General features: G+C 49.6%; 1 protein-coding gene across 2 annotated transcripts; it reads right to left on the bottom strand.

Moving 5' to 3' along the window:
* Positions 1–4,155: 4,155 nt before the first annotated feature.
* Positions 4,156–13,142, bottom strand: Cpt1b (carnitine palmitoyltransferase 1B). 2 transcript variants are annotated; one of them, XM_021638948.2, is made up of 19 exons: positions 12,720–13,142; positions 12,090–12,253; positions 11,598–11,737; positions 11,121–11,298; positions 10,795–10,896; positions 10,481–10,618; positions 10,316–10,393; positions 9,377–9,484; positions 9,216–9,300; positions 8,486–8,681; positions 7,970–8,155; positions 7,122–7,227; positions 6,926–7,042; positions 6,418–6,582; positions 6,203–6,337; positions 5,959–6,111; positions 5,114–5,227; positions 4,428–4,520; positions 4,156–4,269 (listed from the first exon to the last, which is right to left on the bottom strand). In XM_021638948.2, the coding sequence occupies exons 2-19, from the start codon at positions 12,228–12,230 to the stop codon at positions 4,186–4,188; spliced, it is 2,319 nt and encodes a 772-aa protein (XP_021494623.1). In that variant the 5' UTR covers positions 12,231–12,253; positions 12,720–13,142; the 3' UTR covers positions 4,156–4,185. The 2 variants fall into 2 exon arrangements, 1 of the variants encoding a protein (XP_021494623.1); XR_009593587.1 differs by lacking the exon at positions 4,156–4,269 and having other exon boundaries at positions 4,499–4,520; positions 6,250–6,337.
* Between the last annotated feature and the right edge of the window lie 140 nt (positions 13,143–13,282).

Here is a 13,282-nt window from a genome sequence, read left to right as displayed (position 1 = left end):
AGTGCCAGGGATTCAAACATGGATCCTCATGCTTGTCCAGCAAGTGCCCTTACTCCCTGAGCCATCGCCTCTACCCCCAAATCAAGTTCGGAGGCCATGGATGTATTGTTTGGGGCATGTCATCAGAGGGTTGAAATGGTTAAAATGAACTTCTGGCTGTTGGAGGCAGGGTAGAGATGTAATAAACTGTTGTTGTTTGGATAATGATGGTAGTGGGAACAAAGGAAGGCATGGTCACAGAGGAGGGGAGTACAGAGTTGGGGGAGTACCCAAGGGTCTGGCAGCATGGGAGGTGAGGGATAAGTCAAGATGAGGTGAGAAACGCAGGAGACAGGTCAATTTGGAACTAACTTTGGACACTAAGTTTGAGATTTGAGAATATAAACCATCCAGGACCTGCAGAATTTTCTCTTTGAGACCCTTATCCTTAGCAGACTGCCAGAGAGGAATACAGTGGGAGTTGAGACAAATAGTTCTGGACACTCCATTCATTGTTCTGTTGTTGTTGTTGGTTTGGTTTAGTTTTTTTTTTTTTTGGAGATTCCCTTATGATCCAGGATTCTAGGTATACAACCTGACAACATTTCTTAGAGCTTTCCAGTTATAGTAAAGCACTTGGGCAATGAGATCAGGATTTGTCTGTTAAAGCCGAAGGCTTTTTTTAAAGAAAAAAAAAAAAAAGATTTGTTTTATCATTTTATGTGAATGAGTTTTGTATATGTACGCATGTGTTTTACCTTATGTATGTATGTGCATCATACCCATGCAGGATGCCTCCAGAGGTCAGAAGATGGTGTCAGATTTCCTGGGATTCGAGTTACAGTTGTGAGCCACCGGGTGGGTGCTGGCAACCGCAACCTGGGTCCTCTGCGAGAGTAGCCGGTGGTCCCGACCAGTGACTCCTCTCCCTGGCTCCATAGCTGAAGTCTTAACTAATGCAGACTTTCTGAACATACAGGACTTCCTGGTGTATATTCAGGTTAGGTGGGTGGTTCTCAGAGGTTTACACGCTGGCTCTGCATTACCGAGTTTGCTCTCAAATGTTTTAACTAAGAACTAACTTGATATAAGAATTCGAATGACTGAATTTTAACATGAATTGCAAACCAGCTAGCCTGCTGGAAATTCCCAGTTCAGTTTTCCCAGACTGGGTGAACTAATTCTGCCCCAAACCTATTGAAACCTAGATACTTCCTCATGGGAGGTTACAAAGGCCTCATGAGGAAGAAGTCTGTGAAAGTGTTTTGGAAGCTCAAAGATGATGCTCTAACACGGAATGTAACCCTGTGTGAGCACATTTATACTTTTCAAGTTCGTGGAGATTCAAAAGACATGAGGAATTCCTACTCTTGGAATCCTCTCATATGTTAAGTTGTTGTTGTTTATTTTTATGTGCACTGGTGTTTTACCTGCATGTATGTCTGTGTGAGGGTGCCAGATCTCCTGGAACTGGAGTTACAGACAGCTGTAAGCTGCCATGTGGGTGCTGGGAATTGAACCCCAGTCCTCTGGAAGAGCAGTGGGTACTCTTAACCACTGAGCCATCTCTCTAGCCCCTACCCCCCTCCCCCATTTAGTTTTTTTGTTTTTTGTTTTTTTTGAGACAGGGTTTCTCTGTGTAGTCTTGGCTGTCCTGGAACTAGCTCTGGAGACCAGCCTGGCCTCGAACTCACAGAGATCCCCTCGCCTCTGCTTTCCTAGTGCTAGGATCAAAGGTGTGTGCCACCACTGCCTGGCTTTGTTATAAGGTTTTAATAACTACTATAGTAACTATAAGGACCTTACATCTTCCTTAGCTTTTAATGTATAGTCTAAGAAGCTATGAGACATTCTCAAACATTTCCCCCTTTTCTTACCTCTTCCCCATCCTCCTTTTTAAAGGTAGGGTGCCAAGTGACTCAGACCGGCCTCAAACTACGCAGCCACATGCACTATCATATTTGGTTTACATGGTCTTGGGGACCAGACCCAGAGCTTCATATATACCAGGGAAGCTTTCTACAGACTGAATCACACCCCCAGCCTTTCACATTTTAATTTTTCATCTAATCACCATATCACTCAAAATTAAAAAACAAAAAACAAACAAACAAAAAAAACCCAAAAACAATGTAAATTACAGGGCCAGGAAAATGGCCCAGCAGGTAAAGGTGCCTGCTTCAAAGCTAGACAACCTGACTTCAGTCCTTAGAACCACATGGTGAGAATGAGCCAGCTGCTGCGAAGTGGTCCTTGACTGCCACATATACGCATACACACAAAATAAAAGTGTAATAATTTGGGGCTGGAGAGATGGCACAGTGGTTAAGAGCACTTGCTCTTCTGGGTTTGGGTCCTAGCTTCCACTTGGTGGCCCACAACATCTGTAATTCCAGTTCCAGGGACTCTGACTCCTCCCCTCTGACTTCTATGAGCATCAGACCTTTGACAGTCTCAGCTTCCCAATTTCCCAGTCCTGTGCATGGCACTGCGTTAGTGTGGATCCTGCCATTTCTTCCACCTCTGCCATCACAACCTTTGCTTCTAGACAGGCCTCCTGATTCTCCCATGACTGTATCCTATTTTGTTATACCCCCCTGGTTGGCCAGAAAAGCCTGTTTCCTGATATTGAAGACAAAATCTGGTCTTCAAGCTGCATCTGCCTGCCCCTCCTGCTCTGCTTTAAGCCATTGGGTCAGCATATGCTAATCCTTTACAGCAGCTATTTCTCGACACACACCTTTGGCTCTTGCTTTTCCCCTTTGTCCAGGAATGTTCTGCCTTCAGGTTGGAGACATGAAAGATAGGAAGAAAATGGCTTATTTCTTTCTTCTTTGAGTCTCTAAGTTGGCAGCCTCAGTTAAGTAGATCTTTTACCACCATCTGAAATTGCATCCTTGCATTTGCCTGTTCTCCACTTACGTTCGCCAGACCACTAACTTTACATTTGGCCTACCACGTCACGTACACTTTTAGTTGTTATCTGTGTCCCTGACTGAAGTGCTTAGGTGCCAAAGGAAGGAGTGTTTGCTAATTTTGCTCATTGCTAGTTCACTTGCCTTGCACACTACAGGCGTCCAGCAAACACTTGCTAAATGGGTCATTCCAAAAATAGCTTTGTGCCCATCAGCTGCACTGCTCATACCAGTCTCTTCTAGTAGTGAATTCTGTATAGGCAGAGAGAGTATCCTGTTCTTCACCAAGTTTCCAGAACAGGGTCACACTTGTGCTCAACAAATTTCTAAATCTGATTTATTTGTGGGTTCTTAGCACCTGGAGAGTGCAGAATCTTAATTCATTCAAGTATGCAGCTGTAGTTACTAAGTGCTTTTTATGCCCTCAGAAAAGATTACTGTTGGTTTATTCTTTTTGTTTCTTTCTTTGACATGGTTTCATTCTGCAGCTTAGGCTATCCTCGAGCTTCTGGCAATCCTCCTGTCTCAGCCTGTTTACGTGCAAGGCAAGGCAATACTATTTCAGAAGTATTGAAGGCGAGTCTAAATGGTATTGAGCCATCATGTTCAACTTGGTTTAATGAAACCTCAACAAGAAAGAATGTGAGACTTAAGCGGCTTGCTGCTGCAGGGGACCTACCCTGTGTGCCCTCACAGACAGGATCATGGGACACCTGGCCTCAGGCCTGGGAGGATGTCACAGGGTTGCACTCTAGCCCAGACTGGGGTAGAAGGCATGCCTAGGAGTGGAGTAGGCAGGCGGGCCCCACTCTCTGGCAGACAAACAGAAGTAGTCCCACCGAACAGGTAACGGTTCTATGGCAAGGATTTATTCCAGGTGCACACGAGAGGATTGTGTGCCCGCATTATTCAGCAAAGGCACATATTTCAAAGCAGGTAACAAGCCCTCATGAACATTCTCCTAGCCCTTCCACTGCCAGTACTCTAGCCCACGATGGGGCAGGAAGAGGGCCGTACAGTTCTCTAACAAAACACAGGCACCTAAGGGCTCAGAGAGAATTATACAGCCTTAGTTTTTATTAGCATCTACCAAGACAAAAAAAAAAAAAAAAAAGAAATCAAAATTCCCTCGCTGCTCCAATCCCACCTCCAACTGGGCCCTAAAGGAGCAGTCTCTTCCTGGGGAGCACCTGCCGCCAGAGCTGTCTCAGAACTGGGTACGTGTTTGTATGCCACAGGCCTCTTCCTCCACCAGGTGGGGACAAAAGGGCAGCCGGTATTTCTCCTGTCCTCAGCTGTTAGTCTTGGGAACTTTGAAAAGATCAGCGATGTCCAACAGTGCTTGGCGGATGTGGTTCCCGAAGCGCTGGGCATTCTGTGGGAACTGAGAGCTTAGGCACATTTCCAGGATAGTTCCCACCCGTCTCTACCCACTGTAGATTCTTCCCCACCAGAGATGGAGTGTGTTTCTAGGCGAGCCCAGGTATAAACTCTTGTTGAGGCCACCCCAAAATGGGAGCAGGAGAGACTCACCGTCTCTGAACTTGAGAACTTGCTGGAAACATGGAAGAACATAGTATTTTCACCTGCGATCATGTAAGACACCCCATAGCCATCATCTGCCACCTGAGAACAAGAAGCAAATGAGACCCAAAGCCAAGCCGATGTATTTTCCCTTCCCACAGATGCACAGGAGGAGGTCTCATGCTAGACACTATCTGTTGAGACCAGCCGGCACTCTCCTAATCCAGGAAGTAGTTTGTAAATCAAAGAACTGCGCCTCTGGTTTCAAGACTGGAACTTCTCTTTCCTCTAAAGAATGCTGCCTCTGTGTTTAGGGGCCTAGGACTCCCATTTCCTCAGGGACTCACCTCCTGCCCATCTCTGTAGCACTCTGTAGCCTCCTGACAGAGCAGCTCATGGGAATGTTCCATTGAGAACGAACTGTTCTCAGGTGAATACATTTCTGAAGGGCTCAGTGTGTTGCCTTGTCCCCCAGAGACTAGCCTTGGGCATGGTGATGGCTCACTGGCGAGGGATGTGGAATGGGTAGGTGCTAGTGCCTGCTGGCCCGGGTCAGCAGCTATGATTTTACATTCACACGGGTCTTCTCTAAATAAAGTGCTTGTACCCCATGTCACCTGGTTGAGGCACTGCACCCCTCAAACTGAAACTCCGGGGTCCAGGTGCTACCAACCACCACCCTTGTGGGCACTCACAGGGCCAAATCCACCTCCGGCACCCAGATGATTAGGGTACTGATTTGGGTCGAACATGCGGATCTGGAACTGAGGAATCTGGCTGGTGGAGAGGCTCCAGGGCTCTGAAAGCACCTGTAACAGGAAGGTAGAAGCCTGTCAGACATCAGGCACTCAGTGCGCACCTGTCTATGGAACTACTTCAGCCAGGCATTGAGGTACACGCCTGTAATCCTAGCACTCAGGACTCAGCGGTTGGAGGACCATCCATGAGTTCAAGGTTAGCCTGGTCTACGTAGTGGATTCCAGGCCAGCCACAGCTACACAGCAAAGAAGACTGTCTTAAATAAACAAACAAGACAATGCAAAACACAAACTCAGCAGTGGTGGCTCACACATTTAATCCTAGTACTCAGGAGGCAGAGGTATATGGATCTCTGAGTTCGAGTCTACCCTGATCTACACAGTGAATTCCAAGCTAGAGAAACCCTGACTCATAAAACAACCAACCAACCAACCAACCAACCAACCAACCAACAAACCAACCAACCATACAAGACATAAGAAGGCACTACTTGAGGGTACAGAAATGGACATGTGTGGAATGACTGAACAACTGCACATGTGAAAACCTCAGCATCTGCGTGAACTCTGCCAGGCTTCCTTAGTCCCATCTGACTTGTCCCTCCCTTGGCCTCTGCCCATTTTTGCTCTCCTCAGGCAAGTACTGCCACCGTCTGGCAGAGCACATAGTTATTGGCTTTTCCTCATAAGAAACATTAATTCCACAGAGCCCTATTGCAAGAAAGCCTTGCTCTAGGCCTAAGGGCAAGGAGACAGAGGTCATATCCAAGAACTTCACTCACCTCAGCCAGGAAAGGAGAGCTGACCCCTAAGTACTTGGAGACGACGTAAAGGCAGAAGAGGTGCCTGTCGATCCCAGCCCCAGTCATGGCGAGGCGATACATGTTTTGGTGTTTTTCGGAAGCTTTCCGGAAGAGTTCTTGGAGGTCTTCCTTCTGGGGAATCAAAAGCAAAGGGGTAGCATGGCCCTGATGCTTGGAGTAAAGAGGGGTGAAGGAGGAAGAGGAACTAGGTGTAGGGGCTCACCCTATAGGACCCCTTCATCATGGCCTTCACAAAGGCTGTGGACTCACTGGTACAGGACCGCACTGTCTCAGTCCGCCCCTCTCGGAACATTCTTGTCATTGAGGCCTCATAAGTCAGGCAGAACTTGCCTTTGTCCTGGGGTACACAGCAGGGTGAATCAAGCAGGCGGACCCTGAGGAGGCCCTGCACACTCAGCAGCCCTCAGGAGCTCCTACCCGGAAGTGAGCCAGCTGCAAGGCAATCTGCACAAAAGCATCAGGGCTGGTCCGGCACTTCTTGATGAGGCCTTTGCCGAAGGGTAGGAACTGGAAGCAGTATAGCTCTACGTCATCAGCCAGGGCCTTGGCTACCTGGTACGAATTCTCGATGGCTGCCCAGCACTGCCAACATGTGGAAAAGGGTCAGTGAAGAGCAAAGTCCTCCTCCTCTGAGGTCTCTAGATCTAAGAAGGTATGAAGTCTAGGTGATGGAAGAGAGGCAGAGTCAGCCCAACAGCCTCTGGAGACACAAACGACAGCTTATAAGGATTCGGCATAAGGTCATGCAAGCCTGGTGAGGAGGGAGGCACCTTCAGGGGCTCTATGGACATGAGCCACCATTGTCTTTCTCTAACCAGACAATGCTGGGCTCTCTGCTTTCCTTGTGCCCCACATGGCCCCCTGAGAAGCTCCTGTCTCTTCGTCCTGAGGATGAGACTTAACCCACCACTTCTAGTCTGCACACCTGCTCAGGAATGTTCCACTGCAGCCGCTGAGGGGGTGTCAACATCTTGTTTGGTTCACCCACGCAGTGTCCGGTCTCTGTGTAGCCCAGGTGAAAGGTATCAGTGCCCAGGACAAACTACAGGGATAAAACCAAACTGAGAAAAAAAGCTTCATGGCCAGTACCTGCCCCAAAGGCCCCCTCTCCAGGCCTTTACCTCCCAGAGGTGCCCAATGATGGGGGCATCTGCCCATGAATGTTCTGTGTTGAGGCCCAGTAGGCCATTCTTGAAGGAAACAAGAGTGAAAGATTTGTCGAACCACCTGCAGGAGTAGATCAGGGTAGACTGAAAACTCAGAAATTAATTATACAGGTCTCCAAACCCACAACCCTAACTCTATACTGGTAACACTCTAGATCCAATTCTAACTAGTGGTCCAGAACTTCACCCTAACTTCTATTGTTTTCTTTTTATTATTATTTTAAATTACATTTGTTTGTGTGTGTGTGAAAATATGTGTTTTCGTGCACACGGCTGTGTGGAGGTCAAAGGATAAGTTTCGGGAGATGGTTCTCTCATCCCACCATGTGGGTCCAGGGGTTTGAACTCAGGTCATCAGGCTTAGCAGCAGGTACCAATACCCACTGAGTTATCTCACTGTCCCTCCCTCCCCAGTCTCTATTATTTTTTTTTCTTAAGATTTAGTTCTTCATTATTTATGTGGTATTCTGCTTGTACGTGTGTCTGCGTACCAGAAGAGGGCAAGAGTTCTCACTATAGATGGTTATAAGCCACCATGTGGTTGCTGGGAATTGAACTCAGGACCTTTGGAAGAACAGCCAGTGCTCTTGACTGCTAAGCCATCTCTCCAGCCCCCAATCTCTATTCTTAACCTTCAACATTCAATCTTAACTATAACCACCTTACCCCAAATAATGCTACCTACCCCAACTCTGAACTTGACTTCTACCTTAATCTTCTAAGCCTAACTACTAGTCTAATCACCTAGTTCTAATCACCAAATTTTAATTCTAACCCCTGACCCATGAGTCTGGGGCACATACCTGTTGTAGCAGTTACCATGTAGCAAGGCCTTGCCGTAGAGGCTAAGACTGGCCTCGTCATCAGGGTTGTAACAATGGGACTCTTCATCCAGGGCCACAAAGAAAGCAGCTCGCTCGATGGCATCCAGAGCAATCTTGTTCTTGCCAGAGCTAAAGAAGGTCCGACGTGCCTCTGCCCACTCTACCCTGAGGAAAGCAGTAGAATCAATGTTTTAGGTTTTTTTTTTTTTGCGGGGGGGAGGGTTGTTGAGGATTGTTTTGTTTGTTTGTTGTTTGTTTAAATCAGGGTATCTCTTAGGATCTGGCTGAATCTGGAGACAAGATGAGGTGCAGCCACTTGGGTACCCTGAAAGATGTCCTCTGCCCTTACCACTGGTACCCTTTACTATGTGTTATGTGCCTATCCTTGGTTGCACCTCTGGCCCCTAGTTCTAAGATGGAGGTGGGACCAAGCTTTTCTTCTTGTGAAGCCTTGAACCTGGGCGTGGACAAGGCCTCCCCACAGGCCCTGGGTACCTTCCTCCTGCGGTGAGGGCTGCCAGCTTCTCCTCCCCAGGCTGAGGCGGGGAAGAATCATCCAGGATTCTCTGGAACTGCATCTCTAGGTCTCGGGGCTTGAGCAGGCGAGAGCCCTCATAGAGCCACACTTTGTAGAAGCGACCTTTGTGGTAGACGGCCACATGCCTGCTCTCGGCCAGGTGCTGTAGCACATCTGTGACAGAAGCCGGCGAGCAGCTGAGGCAGGACCTCAGAGAACAGTCCGTTCCCCTCTGGAGCCTAGAAACGGCCCGCCTCACCCACACAGGTGATCCCTGCAGACTCTGCCATGCCCCACATCTGAGCTGGGCCTTCCTTCATCTAAGGGTGGATTTCTACACTAGGCCAGTCCTTGTGCCCCAAGTGAGTCCCCCCTGCCTCCTCTTCAGGGATTGGCTGTCTTCTCCCAAGTTCCACTACGCCAGCACTGCTCCTCTCGCTGCCCTTTACGCACTTGGAGGCCCTGGAAGGACAGCCACTATTCTGGACTCCTTGGGGTCCCAGCATCAACATCATGTCTGTAAATAACAACCGTCCAATCCAGAATCTCTCCTAAACAGAGCACTTTTCACAAATTCACCACCATGAGACACTGGAGTGCTTAGAGACAAATAGTAGTTGGGCACCGAGCTGTCACGGCTAGGGACTTCTTGATGGGTGTCTGGGAGGGTAGGACTTCCTCCTCGTGGGTGCCTGCCTAGCCCAGTACCTGTCTCTTTGCCTGGGATGCGTGTAGTGTTGAACATCCTCTCCATCTGGTAGGAGCACATGGGCACCATGCCCAGTGCCATCACCTGGGAGGAAGGGCCAGCATTGCTTAGATTCAGGCCTCTTTTTCTTACTCCACCCCTTAACCCTCATGTAACTCACAGGCTTGATCTCTTCCCGGTCCAGTTTGCGGCGATACATGATCATGGCATGAACAGCATTTCCCAGACGTGCTGCTTGCACACTTGTGTTCTTGATAAGTATGAAATCCTACAGACAGAGCAGAGTCTGTAGGCTGGGCACCTGTGTCACCTGGGTCTCACTAGCCTGAGGAAACTTTTTCAGGCGCCTGAGGTATTGTATCCCCTGTCTGTATTCTCTCCTGCAGCATGTCAGGGTGATCTTCCAGAAACCTATAACTGACAGGCTCTAGCTTCAACCAGACCTGCTCTCTGCCCATTCATACTTTGCTTATTTTGCTTCAGTGGGGTTCTACCATAAAACAACAACAACAACAACAACAAAATCTTTGATTTGGACAGGTTGTACGTTGTTAAAAAGACAGTTTGTAGATAAGGGGAATTCCAGGAGGATAGCAGGGCATACTTTGGACAGTAGGAGAGAGTGGGCACTGGGCAGCAGGAAGGCCAACTAGCTACCTGTCCACAGGGATATGGTGGGGATATCAGTCATATGAAGTGAGACAGTGACTTCCCGAGTATTACAAGAAGCTGGCATTCACCCTGTGATCTGGCGCCACAAAGGGACAAATGCAAAGTGTGGATTTTAAAGTTCTCTGAAAGTGGTATCAAGATAGCTGAGGACAAGGGCCTGTGAGGCCAGAGCGGGCAGGGGGCTAGGGAGCAATGGAGTATGCTGTAGCTAGCCTGAGAAACTCAAGGGCAGTCTTAGAGTTCTCCCTGTTGTCAGGATCTCCACTCCCCCTAGGCGGATTCTGGCCTGCTCCTCCAGGATCTTTCCTCCCTTTTTCTTTCTTTCTCTCAGGCCTAACTCGCCCATGGAAACGGACGCAGAGGCTCTGGGTTGTACTCTAGATCCTTGTCCCAGGGCACAGGAGCCCTGGGTGGCTCTGCTTCTTACCATGGCATAGTAGTTGCTGTTCACCATAAGGGGGCTCCTGCCTCGGAGGTAGACGTATTCTTCCCACCAGTCACTCACCTGTGGATAAACGGGCTGGAGGTTAGAGCTGAGGCAGGCGGCTCAAGAACACGGAGCATAAGAACAAGCCCAGGAGGGCAAACTTACATAGTTGGTCGCCCACCATGACTTGAGAACCAGGTATTTCTGCAGTCTGGGGGCAGTCTTGTCTTGGAATTCTCTGGCCAGTGTCTCCATGCGGTAAAATTCGTCATCATCCAATAAGGGCCGCACAGAATCCAGATACTGTCCAGCCAAATTATTAACATGAAGAGGGCTACCTCCATCTTAACCTTCTTACCACCTCTCCTCAACCAGACCCCATTCTTCTCAAGCCAGCTATTTGTAGAAAACAGTCCTTATCAGTTTGAACTGGTCCTCTGAATCTGGGATTTTGTGCTCACTGGTGCTCAGGCTCTTACCCTTTGGACTGTGGCTGGCACACTGGGAACAGGAAGCTTCGGCAGAGATGTCTGGAAGCTGTAGAGCATGGGCCGTCTGCTGGACAAGAGGCGAACACAGACCTGAAAGTACAGAGCACGGTGTTGAGGGAGGAGCTAGCAGGAAGAATGGACACAAACTAGAAAATGAAATTACTAAGACTTTCAGAACCCTCCCAACTCCTTCAGGACAAACCCATGCATCAGGCATTGGTGTTCTGTCTGCCTCTCCCTTCTTCCTTAGAACCCCAATGAGAGTCCCCATGATCTCAAACCAGATGCCTGCACCCTCCAGTGCTTCTGCTCACAGCCCAGATCTTGGTGGCATGGCTGGTCTTGCCGTGCATCTCAAACATCCATCCGTGGTAGGAAAGCAGCAGCTTTAGGGTTTGTCGGAATAAGAAAATGCCTGCTGCCCAGACTCCGGTAGAGAAGAGGACCATGCTGACAAGTGTCTGGGTCTGATGGCTCCCGTAGTGGCCATACCTATTAGAGGAGGCAGAAGGCTTCAGGATATCCCTTTGAGGCCATCCTTCAGGGAATTCTGATTGCAGTTGATGGCTATGAACTGTCTTGGGGGAAGAAATGGAGAAGGACCTCTCTGGATATACTCAGGTCTGAGTGCATCTAATACAAACTGCCTTCAAACTGAGAGGTGGTAGCCCTGTGAAAAGGCCCCTTGGCCACCAATGGCTGCTTTTCTGGATCTGTCCAGGACAAGAATCCTGGCCTTGGGAACTGACCTGGCCCTTCTTCCTCAAACTCGTGTCTTCCAGGTGCCTTACCTTACAGGGAGGCATCTCTGGATGGAATGGACCAGCCCCATGGAGATATCCACCTTGCAGTAGTTAGAACCAACTGTTGCCATGACAACAACCAGCCAGCTGGTGGGGCTCCCAGGGTACACACCCCTAAGGATGCCATTCTGTAGGGGAAGAAACAGGAATCCTTGTGGAGTAGGAAAATGTGCAATTTAGGCACCTGGGAAGTCTTGAGAAAGGGTGCCTGGGCTTTGCCTCATCCAGTCTCGGTGATCTTCCTCCACACAATTACACCTACATTATATGTCCCCACCACATCTTCATCATCCTGATTTCTGCACTTCGAAGGGTCGAGCTTATCTATAACCAGCAGTACTGCGGGTCAAAAGCAGAGACAGACGCTGACAATGAGGCTAACTGCTGACAGCTGGCCTCTGCCTAGACATGGCTGGAAAAAAAAAGAAAGAAAAGAAAAGAAAAAAAAAAAAAAGCCCAGAAGACCACCTATGCCCACACCTTGAGTCGAATAAGGCGTTTCTTCCAGGAGTTGATTCCAGACAAATAGATGTGTCTCAGAGCCTCCCGACTAAGCCGGAAGTCGACCCCGTCCGGGGTCACAGTGAACTGGAAAGCTACTGCTTGGTGTGCTTCCGCCATCCTGGGGGGGGTCTAGTCAGCACCTAAGAGTAGGGGCAGAAGGTGCTTAGTGTGCCCGGCCCAGCCCCGCCCCCGCCCAGCCACCTTTAGCTGAGGCTCCGCCCCCCCACTGCCCCATTTGGTTCTTGCTCCCCCCGCCCCCTGCCCGGTCCCCTATGCGACCACCCCCAAACCCGCCCGTGCCCCAACGCTACGCGCCCCGCTGGGCCCTTCCAAGCCTGGCCAACCGCCGCTGCTGCCGAACCCTCGTGGGGTTCCGGACAGGCCCATCTGCAATGGTGCTGGAGTCGGGCTCCAGGTGCCGCCCTTCGTTCTCCTTGGGGTCAGAGAAAGACGCCCAGGGAAGGGAGCGAGCCTAGACAGAGACTAGGTTCGGGTGCCCCCTGCACTGTCCTCGCTCGGACAGCTCCGATGAGACTAAGGGTGAAGCGTTGTGGGATGGAATGGCTCTGGGTCCGGCTGGCCTCCCTGTGCCGGTCCCCCACTCACAGCTCAGGTTTGCTTCTGTCGGTGTATGGGTCTGGCCACTCTGGCTCATGTCCCCACGTCCTTCAGGCCTGGCCACCCCTGCCCGGCCCCGCCCTGCTCTCACTGGGAACTTGACACCCACTCCCAAATTGGGGTGGAGAAAACAGATATAGGCGGAAACCAAAACCCCCTCCTTATGGGGACAGCCTAGGAAGGGTGGGTAGGGTTCCCACAAGCCTGCTGAAGGTTGCTGGAAGGGCTGGGGAATGGAGGGTCTCACGTGAGCATAGTTGCATCAGTACTAAAAATAGCTGGATGTAGGGGAAAGGTCACCAGGAGTCAGCTGTGCAGCCTACTCCCTAATTCCAGGGCTTAAGGTTGGCAATCACATCTAGGGCCCACTGTTGCCCCTTCCCTCTCCAGTTCTCTCCTGCAAGTCCCCTTTTTGTTAGTTCTAAGCACAATCTTCAGCATTTGTTACCTTAAACTGGAGCCAGGGAAGATTACAGATAGGAGATCTCAGTGAGCAGAACAGACCCCTCACCACTTTTAAGCCCAATTCACTAAACAGAAATCACTTAAAT

Source organism: Meriones unguiculatus, chromosome 8 (assembly GCF_030254825.1).
Source record: "Meriones unguiculatus strain TT.TT164.6M chromosome 8, Bangor_MerUng_6.1, whole genome shotgun sequence".
NCBI lineage: Eukaryota > Metazoa > Chordata > Mammalia > Rodentia > Muridae > Meriones > Meriones unguiculatus.
Note: the sequence above shows the minus strand (reverse complement) of the source record. Positions and strands in the feature narration are given on the sequence as shown.

Bases quoted from the DNA above. Each gene is read 5' to 3' on its own strand.
- Cpt1b (XM_021638948.2), bottom strand. From the start codon at position 12,230: ATGGCGGAAGCACACCAAGCAGTAGCTTTCCAGTTCACTGTGACCCCG. The intron at 10,394-10,480 runs GTAAGTTTGCCC...GTTTATCCACAG, and splicing joins CATGGTGGGCGACCAACTAT to GTGAGTGACTGGTGGGAAGA. The intron at 6,583-6,925 runs GTGTGCAGACTA...ACATGTTGGCAG, and splicing joins AGTGGAACATTCCTGAGCAG to TGCTGGGCAGCCATCGAGAA.